Genomic DNA, 14,159 nt, shown 5'->3' on the forward strand with positions numbered 1-14,159 from the left:
TCAGCCTTGCCGAACGAGGTTCTTGACCTGGCTGAATGGTCTCGTAAGCTGGCATCTTTCTCGACCTATGATAAGTGCAAATGGCGAGACCTGTCCAAGGGGAGATTGGAGGCAAAACGTCATGGTAGGTGTTTAGTGGCTTGTTCAGAAAAGGTACTTTCTTTTTAGCGCACTAACTCTGCCGCTGCAGGTGTTGGGGGTTTTTCCTAGATGAGGCCGTGTCCCCTAGGGGAGGAGAAGAGATTGTCAGCCTCGAGGTCGAGTATCAATAATAAACAGAAAGAATTTTTGAGTTGTGAGGATGCTCGCAACGGGGCGAGTCCTTTTCTGAGGTTCAAAAGAGACGAGTCGGCGGGTCCTTTTCTAAGGTTCAAAAGAGACGAGTCGGCCGAGCTTCCGGCTTCGGAGGCCTCTGCTTTTGAAAAAACATTTCCCGTTCCTGTCGAAGGTACTGGGACAAGGGTCATCCAGCACCTCCCTCTTCTCCTATCGAAGGCACTTCGGGGGAAACTAGGCCATCGGATGTATGCTCGACCTTTGGTGAGGCTCAGCGGCTTAGCTTCGTGGTAAGCTTTGGTAACTAGTATATGCTTCTTTCAGTTTCACGTCTTTCCTATTGAGCTTTCTTTTGCAGGCCTTTAACAAGCTTAAGTCTGAGCTTCTTTGCTGTGAGGCCAGGCTGCGAAAAGCTTTGGATGGGGAAAAATCTCTTAGGCTTCTTTGTACGAAAAAGGAAGAAGAGTTGGTATACCTGCGATATGAGGCAGATCGAAATCGAAACTATGAAATCCATCTCGAAAGACAGGTAACCTACACTTCGTGTTGATGTATGCTCCCCCTTCCACTTTCGGAGAATAATATTCCGGAATTTCAGTTGAAGAACAAAACGGAGGAGCTGGAACGACTTTGGGGCGAAGTTGGATGGTTAAACGTGAGTGTAACGAGCTGAAGGCTCAGGCAGATGCCCAAGTTGCGAGCAAGGAGGACGTTTTGGCTAAGGCTTCCGCCCTTGAGGTGCAATTCCGGAATGCTCGTGCAAACAATTCTGTCCGAACGAATATGATTACAAGGCTCGAGTCTGAGCTTTTGAAGATGAAGGCCGAAGTTGTGGATGCCCAGGCTGAAGCCGTAATGAGCCGCACTAATGCTGACAAGAAAGTGGCGGTCTATTGGAAGGGCGCTGCCGATGCTCGAGCTGAGCTAAGAAGGGCTCTTGACCGTGAGAACAAAATCAAGGAATATGCTCAGTACAAATCTCGAAGGGAAACCCTCGAGGAGATCCATGCTAGAGGGTTTGACCTCTCGGAAGAGGTGAAGCAGGCAAAGGCAGACGAACACAACGCGAGGTCCCTTTTGTCTGATACCGAGGATAGAAAGAAAGAGGCCGATGGGCCATAGTCCCCGAGAGGGACATAGATTAGGCCTTCCTTTTTTGATTCTGCGTATAGTGCTTTCAAAGAACATTTGTAGATGGAGCTTGTATTTTTTCGCATATATGTATAAAAGGAAACCTCGCTGTTTTATTTTTCATGCATTTCCCTTTGCCTTGATTTTAGCCAGATGAATTGGTCTTCAAGTTGAAAAGGAATCCTTAGATTCATGTTATGGCCCTGGGGCTCATTGGGTTGGCCCGTAAGCTCTTATGCGCTTGGTCGGTGCGACCTTTTAGTATAAGCCGGTGTTTGAGCTCTTATGCTTTTGCTCTTAGGTATATTTAGTTAACTGTTTTCGGGTTTAGTCTCCGAGTTGGGTTTCGACTCTAGCTCATTGACCTATAAGTTTTTGAATTAAAGTTGGCCCTTAGGCTCTTATGCATTGGGTCGGTACGACCTCTTGTATGGGCTGACATCAATGGCTCTTACGCATTGGGTTGGTACGACCTCTTGTATGGGCTGGCAACAGTGGCTCTTAAGCATTGGGCCGGTACAACCTCTCATATAGGTTTTATGTTTCCCTCGTTAAGGACTTTTTGAAATTGTGTTTTCCTCGCTCTCTGATGGTTCGATAGAAACCTCGATTGTGAGTCGTTATATGGCGATGATCGAGCACCTCAGGAGGTTTGGCTCGGTGGCTGAGTATCTCGAAGCCTATAGTTTGGAGTTGACATAGTCGAAGCTCTTTTGCCTATGTCGAGGGTAGCCTGTTTAACCGGTTTTTTCAAAGTATTTTTGCAGTAATTGAAGGCCTGTGATTTTATAGCAACGGTTGGGCATCCCCAACTCGCATTAGTTTGGCTGGTACAGCCTTGTGACCGTAGTCATTTGTGTTTGGCCGGAGCCTTTTAGTCCCCGAGTGAAGTAGTTTCGGCGTCTATATCGAGGGTATGCCTTATTAGGGGTCTTACAAGTTCGATATATAGCCTTAACTTTGAGATCAGAATTATGCCTTTCGTAAGGTCTTATAAGTTTTTGCATGCCTTTGAGGTTTTACAGTTTGGTTACTTGGTACAAGTACGGTTCATGCCTTGCTTGAGGTCTTACATATATTGTTGTTGATTTCTATAGGTCTTACGAGACCGAGATTGCCCAAATAGGGTCTTACGGCCTCAGATTCTTGATAAGTTGATGGGGATGGCAATTGGCGGCAGTCCCTGAGTTATCGAAAGTTTCTTGGCTCAGGAGCCATTCCTCGTAAACTTGGTATTACTTTGTCGAGGGCTTATGAGTTCGAGGTTACGACCCGGTGGTCATACAGTTTCGAGTTGTTGACGCTAGTCCCCGAGTGTTCGGGACATTTTTTGGCTCTGAAGCCATTTTTTGCAAAAAAACACCGAGCTTATTTGGAACGCGAAATGCTTTGATGAAAGGGAAAGTATCCTTTGATTACTTGGTACAAGTATACATGTTTCGTTTTTTAGGGCTCGGTTATTCTATATGGACACGGTTCGTTCGACCGTTTGGCCCGGTACATTATTTTCCTATCGAGACCATGTTCAGCACATCTTGGCTTTTCCCTTCCGGGGGGAATGCCCCTCAGTATTCGAGGTTGATCAAAAAGAAGCCTTGAATACTTGTAGAGTCTTACTTAGGTACCATATGGGTGCTGCCTCGTTAAAAACCTTGCCTGTAAAACCCTTTTCGGGATAAAAACCCCGATCAAAGGAAAAGAGTGCAACGTATGCTTTGAAAACTTAAGGTCTTCGAGCTGGATAGCGCTTTGACCATCTCGGTTGGATACCTGCATAAAAGTTAGTGTGAAGTGCAAAGTAAAAAAAGGGGGATGGTTATACCTTAGTGGTGATGGTGCTTTGAGCCTCGGTAGGCCTTCTATGTTTTCTCCGAGGATACGGTACGACCTTTTATTTGTTTATTCAGGTATAGCCGAGAATGTGTCTCGTGATTGCTACTTCGCTGTTTGTTTGTCCCGTGGTTTCTTTGACATCGGAGGCATCGGTACCGACACCACGTCGTGTACCGCGAACATCTCCCTTGCTGCATGTTGTTCCCCGTAGGTGGTTTTTACCCCATCCTTTGTCGGAAATTTCATCATTTGATGGAGGGTGGATGGTACTGCTCCTGTGCAGTGTATCCATGGTCTTCCGAGCAAGGCATTGTACCTCATGTCTCATTCGATAACATGGAATTTGGCATTTTGGGTTGCGTCGGACACGTTGACTGGTAGGGTGGTTTCCCCTACCGTTGTTTTGCTCGCCGTGTTAGACCCGTTGAGGACTCAAGAGGCGGGCATAATTTGGTCAAGCAGTCCGAGTTGCTCTGCCACCCTTGACCTGATAATATTGGCCGAGCTACTTGGATCCACAAGTACATGTTTAATTTGAAATGTATTTACAATAAAAGAAGTTACCAGTGCGTTGTTATGGGGCTGGGATAGAGCCTCGAGTTCTCTTTTTCCTGATGATGGATATTTTTGTTCTCCTGACCATGGGTTCCTGCAGAGCACCGATACCTCAAAAGATCGTATGGATGACATGTTGTTGCTCTCTATTTCATTATTTTTGGTCGTTTCTCTTTCCCAGAACTGATTTTGGCTTGGTCGTTGAGGAATTCTCGGAGGTGACCTTTGCTGAGTAGTTGGGCTACCTCTTCCCGGAGTTGCCGGCAATCTTCGATCCTCTGACCGTGTGTGTTGTGAAATTCACACACTAAGTTATGGTTCCTTTGTGAGGGATCTAATTGTACATGCCTTGGCCACCTGGTGTCTTTGATTTTATTGATGGCGAACACGATATCTGAAATATCGACGTTGAAGTTGTATTCCGACAAGCGGGGTGCCTCCGTCGACCTTATGTGCCTATCGAACCCAGCTCTGTTGACGAGTCCCCGAGGGTTTTGCCCTCGGTTTGTTCTTCAATCATTCTGGGGTATGTTACGCCTCGGGGCATTTCTCCTATCTTTAGTATATGGCTGGTACCTTTCTTTGTTTGGCTTTGGCTCCTTCGCCAGAAGACTGCTTGGGTATACCGAGCCCGAGGGGGCTCCTAATTGCTCGACCCTGATCTTCGATTGATATCGGTTGTGAACATCCGACCAAGTCACGGCGGGGTATTCAACCAAATTCTGCTTCAGCTGTTTCGAAGCTACTGAGCTTCGTTCGTTCAAACCTTGAGTGAAGGCCTGCACTGCCCAGTCATTGGAAATTGGTGGTGGTTCCATTCGTTCCATTTAAAAGCGAGATATGAACTCTCGCAGCATCTCATTCTCCCTCTGCTTGATCTTGAAGATGTCGGATTTCCTTGTTGCTACTTTGATGGCACCGACATGTGCCTTTATGAAAGAATCTACCAGCATGGCAAATGAATATATCGAGTTTGAGGCCATGTTGTGATACCATATCATTGCCCCCTTTGAAAGCATTTCTCCGAACTTTTTCAGTAGGACGGACTCGATCTCGTCGTCCTTTAGGTCGTTACCCTTCACTGCACAAGTGTAAGCAGTAACGTGTTCATTGGGGTTTGAGGTTTCGTTGTACTTTGGAAGGTCTGGCATTCTGAACTTCTTTGGAATGGATTTTGGAGCCGCTTCCTGTGGGAACGGCTTCTATACGAACTTCTTTGAATCCACATCCTTCAGGATCGGGGGTGCGCCCGGAATTTGGTCGACCCTAGAATTGTAGGTCTCGACCTTCTTGTCGTTGGCTTCTATCTTTTTCTCGCCCGACTCGATCCTCTTTGTGAGGTCCTCGAGCATTCTTCCGATGGCGGGGTCGGCTGCCTACCCGTTGTTGCTTGATCTTTCTGGTACCTGTTCGGTCCGAGGGGCCGCTGTACTTGGGATTTTTTGGTGGCTCTACAGCTGAGCGATTGCCAACTGTTGTGCCTGCAACATCTCAAAAATAACGTGAAGTCTAACCTCTTGTTCCTCCCGAGCTGGGGTTTTTTGGACTTCTTGTTGATCTCCTTGATGTATGCTCATGTTAGTATGGGAGCTTATATCGACGTGTTAGGCATCGAGCGAGATCACGTCCACAAGAATTGGTTATGGTGCATTCTCAGGGTTTCATGGTGGTACACCAACACCTGGAACATCCACACTGTTCTCTCCGTGGTCTTCAAGATTGTTGTTTTCATGTGCATTTATCGAGTTAGACATTTTGACCTGAAATCAAAGATCCTGGACAAGAAAAAGTGTGAAAGATAACTTGCGTTATGTAGTTAAACCAGCAAGAAAATAATCACTATTAGTTTTAGCCCCACGGTGGGCGCCAAACTGTTTACCCTGAAAATGGTAATAACAATTAAATTTGATTTTGTGGTTCTAAAAATATGTGATCTATTTTTATGCTAGTTGTTAGGCAATGGATACTAAATAAATGATTAGAAAGCAAGATTATAGCTCGAAAACGAAGTGATAGTCGAACCAAACGACTGGAGATTTGGGCCTCGAGCTGGCGTAAATGGGGCCTCGAGGTCAAGTCTGGGGGCCAGCTTAGAGCAATCGAAGGAGAATTAATAGTTATGAGAGCTACAATGATGGCTCTTTATGATCAATGATAAGCAATGAATGAAGAACAATAAATAGAACACGATGAATATAAATAATAAATTGAGGTAATGAGATCAAGAGAATACGTTAGAGAGCAGAGAGAATGTTCTTGTATATTTAATATTGAGTATCAGATGATCCTACAAAATGACAAGGATCCTCTTTATATATGAAGGGAATCCCAACATAGTACAAATGCATTTATTAGAAAGATATGGAGCTGGTACAGCTAGTTAATGCTATGATGCGGGCTTAGACTATCCTGATAGACTTTGTCAGCTCTAGCCAAGCGCCTCGGGAACTTTCTACTTTTTCACCATAACCGCCGACCTATAGTGCCCCAAGGTCGGGCGTCGATAACCCCTCAAGGGTGAATCTCGACCATAGCCTCGAGCCCTTGAAAACGTGCTTACGAGGCACCGTAACGACGAAAAATTGGACCCTCCGATTTTACCGTATACATACATACATACACACACACACACACACACACACACACACACATATATATATATATATATATATATATATATATATATATATATACATACATATACATATTTTTTTTACTTTAACTTTTAATTGCTAAAACTAACTACATAGAGGAATTTCCTCGTGTTCCTTCGGCGAATCAGAGGCGGACCTATGCTATATCAAGAGGGGTCATCGATACCCGTAAAATTCGGGAAAATTACATGTATGCATGTATATGTCTTTAGAAAATAGCAATATATTAATAGTGGACATCCTATATACGGACAAAGCATATTTTAGTTGAATTCAAAAGTGCACGAAAACTTCAAATTTTGGATCCGCCTCTGTCGGGAACATCCGGTAAAAAAATAGACATAGTTTCCGAAGTGAATGTCATAAGACTCTCTTCTCCCCATTTATAGCCGAAGTCTGATTATTACTTTTTCTGTTCTAATTTATGTGATACTATTTTCTTTCGAATATATTTAAAAGAAATGGACACCTTTCTATAGATGGTGATTTATAGAGGGACTACTATTATTTAGGTGATTTTATAGTGTGTGTATGATTTTACCAGTTTTAAGGACTGCCATAGCGTTTTTTTTAAGAGTAAAATTTTTTAAAATCTATATATTTCTCTTAAACTATATATCCGTTAAAAGGTTGACATAAAATGAAATGGGGGAAGTACTAATAATAAGAATAAAAGATTTAATTAACAATTTCACTGACAAAACATACCATTTTCTCGCAGTAACGTAGGTGTTATGATACCTAATGCATGTGCGGTATCCGCACATTATATTAATTTATTATGATCAAATGATAAATTAAGATGAAAATGTATATTAGTTAATTATTATTACTTCTTCCGGTCCATTTTAATTGATTTTTTTAATTATTTCACACATATTAAGAAATTTACTTTTTGGCATTGATTCATAATGAAATTGACCATATTACCTTAATTTATTCATTGGAAATATAACAAGTACTCTTAGGCTCTTTACTCCAAGGGCAAATAATTTTGGAATTTGAAAAAATTAAATATTATAGATCAATAAAAAAATACCAAAAAATCAATTAATACGCCTTCAGAGACAGAGTAATGAATGTAGAAAATCTGAGGCTGATGAGGACTTCATCCAAATACATGTATCCTTGCCATTCTCTATTTCTGTAATGACTGATGTGCAAAGGGAAAAATGAAGGGGCAAATCAACATAATATCGCTTGTTTTGGCATATTCCTAAGGATATCTTTTACTGAATTATTTTACATTTGACATTCACACATTATTGACAGGATACTCACATGATGGAATTAGTTAAGTAGAAATGACACAGGTAGCCACTTTAAAGGGCTGCTATTTTATTTAGAAATTAACTAGTGCGTCATGAATTATAGTTTTTTAGTTCAATTTTTCTTTGGACAAAAATATTTTGAGTTATCCTGAAGTTATAATTTTTACTTTAAAATTTCAGGACAAAATAAATACGGGCTAATCTCAAAATAGCATCCCTGAAAATGGTTATATGTGCACTTACCCCATTAATTAAGCCTTTCAATTAGCCTGTGACCAATTGGGTTGGGCCACCTATATGTAACAATGTAATAATCACCATTTTTTGCCCTGTTTTTAAAGTTTACGCCGGAAGTTCCTTATGTTTAGTAATCAGATGGTGAGTTGAATTTCCTGTGTTTTTACCAAGTTACAAGGGAGATGTCAAAAAACAAGACTCAAAAGAATGTAAAGGCAGCTCTGGTCTAAATCAATTAATTGTGCGCTGCCATATCTTAGTTATTTTGAATTCTAGAATTCCTGCTATTGAAAAAGTGTACCAAACAGGGGATTAGTAATACCAAAAGCTAATACATACATTGTTTTCTCTAATGCATCCTACAAAACGACTCCTTAGCCTTATTTAACATGTCTGCAGTGCATACACTAAATTAACTACAGATATCGAAAACATATGAACCTAAAATGTGTAAATATGACCCAACAACTTCCATTTCCAACCCATAAGCTGACCCAAAAATTTAACATTCAAATATTCTGAAAATAGACGCATCTCATTCCCCTATAACCTAAATACTTCATACTTCATAGTAAGGAAGAGGTGACATTAAAAAAAATCGAGAAGAGATAAAAAGGTGCATAATCCTTCTTCATGGAAACCAACTAGACATATACAACAACGACCCAGTAAAATTACACTAGTGGGGTCTGGGGAGGGCAGTGTGTATGCAGACCTTATCTTTACCCCGAGGGGGTAGAGAGGCTGTTTCCGAAAGGCCCTCGGCAACTAGACATATACAAACATCAGATAGAATTTACCTGGTAGTCGTCAAAACTCCATCTGGTTCAACTATTTCCTTGTGTACATATCTAATTTAAGATGCATATTATTTGACTGAATCTTAAAAACCACGTCCCTGTTCAACAACCAGAATACAACTATCATAATATCTCCATTCTCATGCCATATCTGATGCCAGGCAACTGCAATTTCATGAATTGTGTCCCCAAACATCATCTTTGTCTCCGTGTGCAGACTCAAAAGAACCTAATACAAAATGAAGAGTTATTGGCCATGAAAGAATAACTCTACACCTCTTTTCTCCCCAGCTCTCCAGCTAGGCATTGCTGCACCTCGCACCACTCTCTTGTGAATGCTAACAACCAGAACCGATCACCCCCCCCCCCCCCAACATCAGTTCTAAAATGTTCATCAAAATAGTTCCAAGAAGACGAAGCACAAATTTCAGCTTTCATCATTAAATTTCCTTCCCGGGTAATATTTAGTCAGAGGTCTCCAAATAATTGTTGGATCAAAACTCAAGGAGAGAGCTAAAATTGAAGATTCGAGGATATCCGATCCGACTATTTCAAAAAGATCCTGTTGCAGTAACCCAGAAGGCATATTGCTGTCAGCTTAATTTAAACTCTCTTTTCCGCGCAGGGATGATGAAACTGATCAAGCTGTAACAGTGCTACAGCAACAGTAGCAAGTCCGATGAGCCAATAACGGAATCTTCTGCTCTGTTTCCCTTTATCCCCTAAATGAAACTTCTGTAACTTCTAATCACAGAACAAGTGTAACCAACCCCTGAAAAAGACTACCTTTTCAAGCTCTCAAGCAAGTCTATCCTCCTCAATACGTTGCAAAAGCTCCTCGTATACCTTCAAGGAGTTGGCAGCAAACCTTTCCATGGACTCAAAGATACGTTGTATACCAACCTGAAGGTTACCGTTTTTGCTTGTCTCGCTCTGGTAAACGACATGCCTATTTAATGAGAGACTATTTTCCTCCCCAGAAACCAGTACTATTCTTTTGTCTAGTGCATGAATCCCCTTTTGTATCTTCTGGTCTTCCCTCTCCAAGTTCTTCACTTGTCTCTCCATATCCTTGTTCACCAACATCCGTTGGCGCAATTCAAACTTATCTCGCTCCCAAAGATGAAGAACATTTGTAGCAAAATCTCGCAAACAATCAACCACCTCTTTCTCAGAAACTTTTTCAAATGATTGTGACCAATGATTACAAATGACAAAAATAGGGGGCGCACCAATCCTACCAGGAGAAAAGGGAGCTATTCCATCGACTGTTTCTTCTGGCACATCCGGAAAAAATTTCATAAGCCAATTGTTCAATGTTCTCACATAACCCTTCTGTGCACTCACCCAACAAGAGAATCTCAAAGTCCAGTTCAAAAGCTCATGCTCAAGTTGCAAAGTGGCTTCAAGATGAGCATCACTAAAATGTTTGTGAGATGAAATGGCATCTAACTGCTTTGCTTCTCCAATGGCTACACATTGGTAGCGATGGCACTCAAGCATGCATTTCCACATTCTACTTAACCTAGACACAAAAATCACAAAAGAGAAACTTAAAAGTTAGAGATGGCGAGAAAATTTGACGGTTAGTCCTACATCCTAATAAAAGGCAAACTTACTTGGAAATTCAACTATTTTAAATAGTAACTAAGGTGGCTGACCAAGTGGAAAAGTATTTGACGAAGTCATCAGCAGAAATACTTTATATATTTTACTCTCTACAGGTTTTATAGCCCCAAGGATACAAGAAAACAGAACAATACTTTGGACCAAATCATTTCTTGTTTTAAAATTATTCTGGCAGATAAGTAGATTATTTTAGCTGATTGCATTAGACAAACGCATGCGATGAAGCTGTTAGAGATAAAAGCTTGTAGAGGAAAAACAAAATAAAGGCAGAAAGTTCTTCACAATTTCATCCGAAATTTTTAATATGACAAACTATTTGTTCATTTAATAAGGTTCAAAAAGTGCACATACCCCTGAATGAGTTCATTCAGTTGTGGCCACAACTCTTCATCCCTCAGTTTGTTTATCTTCTCAGAAACCTTATCAACAACCTGAATTGCAATTCTAATCTTTGAGGAAAGACTTAAAACCAATTTTCTGGTCATGTCAACCTTGTGAGACTCAGCACCCTTTTCATGTAATTGCTTCAGCTTTCGACTTTTCCTTTCATGAAGCACCCTTATCTTCTCCTCCGCCTGCAAACCACAACTGCAATCTCAGAATAACCCAGCAAGGGGAACATATCAAGTATCATGCAAATGTACGGTTGATACAACTGCAATCACATAATAACCAAGCAAGGGATAGATTATCATTATCATGCAAAGATGACATTGGAGAAGAAAGGAGAAAGAGAAAAGTCAGTATTCTAATCAGATGGAACACGTAGAAATACTCTCTCTGTTTCAATTTATGTGAACCTATTACTATTTGGGGAGTCAAAATCAAGTTTTCTTTGACCACATTTTTTTGCAAATATTTTGAACTGTTAATTATTGTGATTTATAGTACTTTTATGTGGTTACTAAATATGTACATTTTATTTCAAAAAATTTGAAATACTATGTCTGACTTCAGTCAGAAAATTAGTCAGTACTCCGCAAAGGTTCACATGAATTGAAACAGAAGTAGTAGTACGAAAAGACTCTTAAAACCCTGCAGAGATTGTCAAAGAAAGGCGCACTATAACAAAGTGAGGGGACATAGGCAGTTCCTATTAGATTAAAATGGGGACATGTAAGTAACACCTTTTCTTAGGACAAATGTGGAAATGAAAGTAACACTTGCCACAGAAGAAGATATGCTGATCAACCACAACTGTAATTCACAAACCAAACATCCATTAAACTGATATGAATGCCTTTGAGATTAGAAAATTATCTACTCAGACATTGGTGAAGCAACATTAAAAGAGTAAAAATACAGATGTGCAGCACTAGAATTTCTCAATTAGCTCAGAGAAACATGGATTGTCTATAAAAGTTCTAAATGTTTGGTTACGACAACAAACACGCAAATAAAAACAGGCTTGAGCAACAATCCCAGTCAAGGAAGAAATTCCTGAGAACACTGAACTTATATGTTGAGCAGGCAAACAAGACAAGTAACTGCCACCGTCCAAAATAAATGACTCATCCAAAGTTTGTAAATGGTAGACAACTGGGGAAAAATTAAAAAGAAAACTGAACCAGTAGATCAAACAATACCTTAATCTCCTCAAACAGCTTCTTCTCCCAAAGGTACAGCTTCTGTAATGTAGACGAAATATTTCTAGACCTTGAAATAATATCTCCTTCTACATCTAAATTGGCAGGATCAGCACTCTCAATTGCAGCATTCTTTGAAGTAGAAGGTTGCGAGACTATAGATAAGGAATTAGGGGTAATCACGTGCAACATCTTGGAATTCACTATACCGATGAAATGACCATGAAATGGAAAGTTAAAGATCAATTAGAAACAACCTCAGACATCAATAAATTCAAGTGCATTATTTTCACTAATCAACAAAATATTCAATAGCTCGCAAACATAAAGATGAAATCTTTCTAACAAAAAAGACCTCAAATACCAAACTTGGTCACAATTATATACCTTGATATGTGGCGTGCTTACGGTTATGAGGAAGTTTTCCAACCTCGAGCATAACAGCAAGCTCATTCCCCGATTCTGAAGCTCGCTCAAATTGAACCTGAATCTCCTTCACAACATCAGAGTCACTCTTAAAACTACGACCCTTAAAACCAGCTACATTTCCTCGCCCCTCTTCCTCATCAACCACTTTCTTATCCACCACGTGCACCTCATACTCAACCGGATCATCCTCTGTAGATGAACTTGGCCTCGGCCTGTGCAACAACTCCGAATCAGCCATCTTCTCATTATCATTCTCATTCTCATTCTCAGTAACTGCCTTCGGGCCCTCGTCCGCAAATCTTTGATCCTCGTGAACTTCCTTAACAACCTCATGTTCAAAATCCTCACTTTCCAAATCAGGTATCCCCTCCTCTTCTCTCACCTCTCTCGAGTCTCTGCTCGATGTGTACGCTGGTGCTGGATAGTTCTCAAATGTCTCAAATGGATTCAAGAATTCCCAAGGTGAACTCCTCGGCGGAGATGGTGGAGGCGGTGGCGGTTTCGAGCTCGAAGCCACCGCCGCGGCGGATGACGGCCCCGCCGCTGAAACCCCATACGTTCTCGCCAATGAAGAGGAAAAAAATTCGCCCCCGTAATTAGGATAATCCGGATAGTTACTAGGATATGAATAGGGTTCACTCACACGAACAGTTTCAGTACTCATTGGCCGTTGTTCATATGTAACAGACGGTGTAGTTTGGTTCCTCATAAAATTCATATGCATATACCCACCACCCCCACCCTCAACCCCACTCCCAACTGGATAAGGAGCTCCATAACCAAGCATTTCATGATCCGCGTAACTGAAATGACCGTACTGATGACGTGGCATCTGAGTATCTAAATGATGTTGTAAAGACTCAGAACCAGAACCAGAACCTTCTTCATCTTCATCAGAATCAGAGTGAAAATGAAGATGAGAACCGGAACTAGACTGAGAATCTTGATTTTGATCAATGGCAGCAGCAGCAGTAGCAGGAGGAGGAGCAATAGGTTTTTTAGGGGGGTCAGTTTTAACAGGGGAATGAAGTTGAGGGGTAGAATTAGAAATATCGACATTTTGTTCGAAAAAATGATGAAGAGAGAGGCCAACTGATTTGAGGGAGTGAAGATAAGCGAGATGAGCTTCAGCTAAAGCGTAACGGTAATGAATAGCTTCGTCTAAAAAAGTACAACGGTCACGGCAGAGAGCGACGGCCGGCAAATCATCAATTTTGGAGCTGGTGCAACCCATTATTATTAATTTAATTTAATTTCAAACAGAAATATAAAAATAATGAAAGAAAGAGACTTGGAGAATGATTGTTGGTTATAAATAATAAAATAAATAATTAAAAGGGTGGGGTTTTGATTTGTGAGAATGAAATAAAGAAAGAGATGGGAATTGCAGTAGACTGAGCAGTTGTAGAATTTTAGGTTGTGGGGAATTAGAGAATGATAGAGAAACAGATTGGTAGTAAGGGGAAGATCAAGAAGTACCCTAGGGGGTGGGGGTGGGGGTGGAGTAGGTCTTTGGAGGGACAATTAAAGATGGAATCTTTGCCAGCGCGGAGTTTTGTCGTCTGTTTGTAGTTTAGCAGAGAGAAAGTGAGGAGAGAGAGAAAAGATGCACCTGTTAATTGGGTGGGGGTGGGGTGGGGTAGGGGGTGGGGATGAGGGTGGGGTGGAGGTGGAGGTATATTGACAAAGAGAAAAGCTGCAGTAAAGCACAGTGGATAATAGGAAGAAAGTAAAGTGATGAGTTACAAACACTCCGCT

The 14,159-nt window shown here is 41.2% G+C and overlaps 1 protein-coding gene across 1 annotated transcript; it reads right to left on the reverse strand.

Moving 5' to 3' along the window:
• Nucleotides 1-8,404: 8,404 nt before the first annotated feature.
• LOC107810072 (protein ALTERED PHOSPHATE STARVATION RESPONSE 1) lies at nucleotides 8,405-13,848 on the reverse strand. Its single transcript, XM_016634800.2, has 4 exons — nucleotides 12,360-13,848; nucleotides 11,973-12,175; nucleotides 10,738-10,961; nucleotides 8,405-10,282 (listed from the first exon to the last, which is right to left on the reverse strand). Exons 1-4 carry the CDS (start codon nucleotides 13,633-13,635, stop codon nucleotides 9,556-9,558), a joined length of 2,430 nt encoding a protein of 809 aa, XP_016490286.1. The 5' UTR covers nucleotides 13,636-13,848; the 3' UTR covers nucleotides 8,405-9,555.
• Between the last annotated feature and the right edge of the window lie 311 nt (nucleotides 13,849-14,159).

The sequence above is a fragment of the Nicotiana tabacum genome, chromosome 5, assembly GCF_000715075.1.
Source record: "Nicotiana tabacum cultivar K326 chromosome 5, ASM71507v2, whole genome shotgun sequence".
NCBI classification, from domain to species: domain Eukaryota; kingdom Viridiplantae; phylum Streptophyta; class Magnoliopsida; order Solanales; family Solanaceae; genus Nicotiana; species Nicotiana tabacum.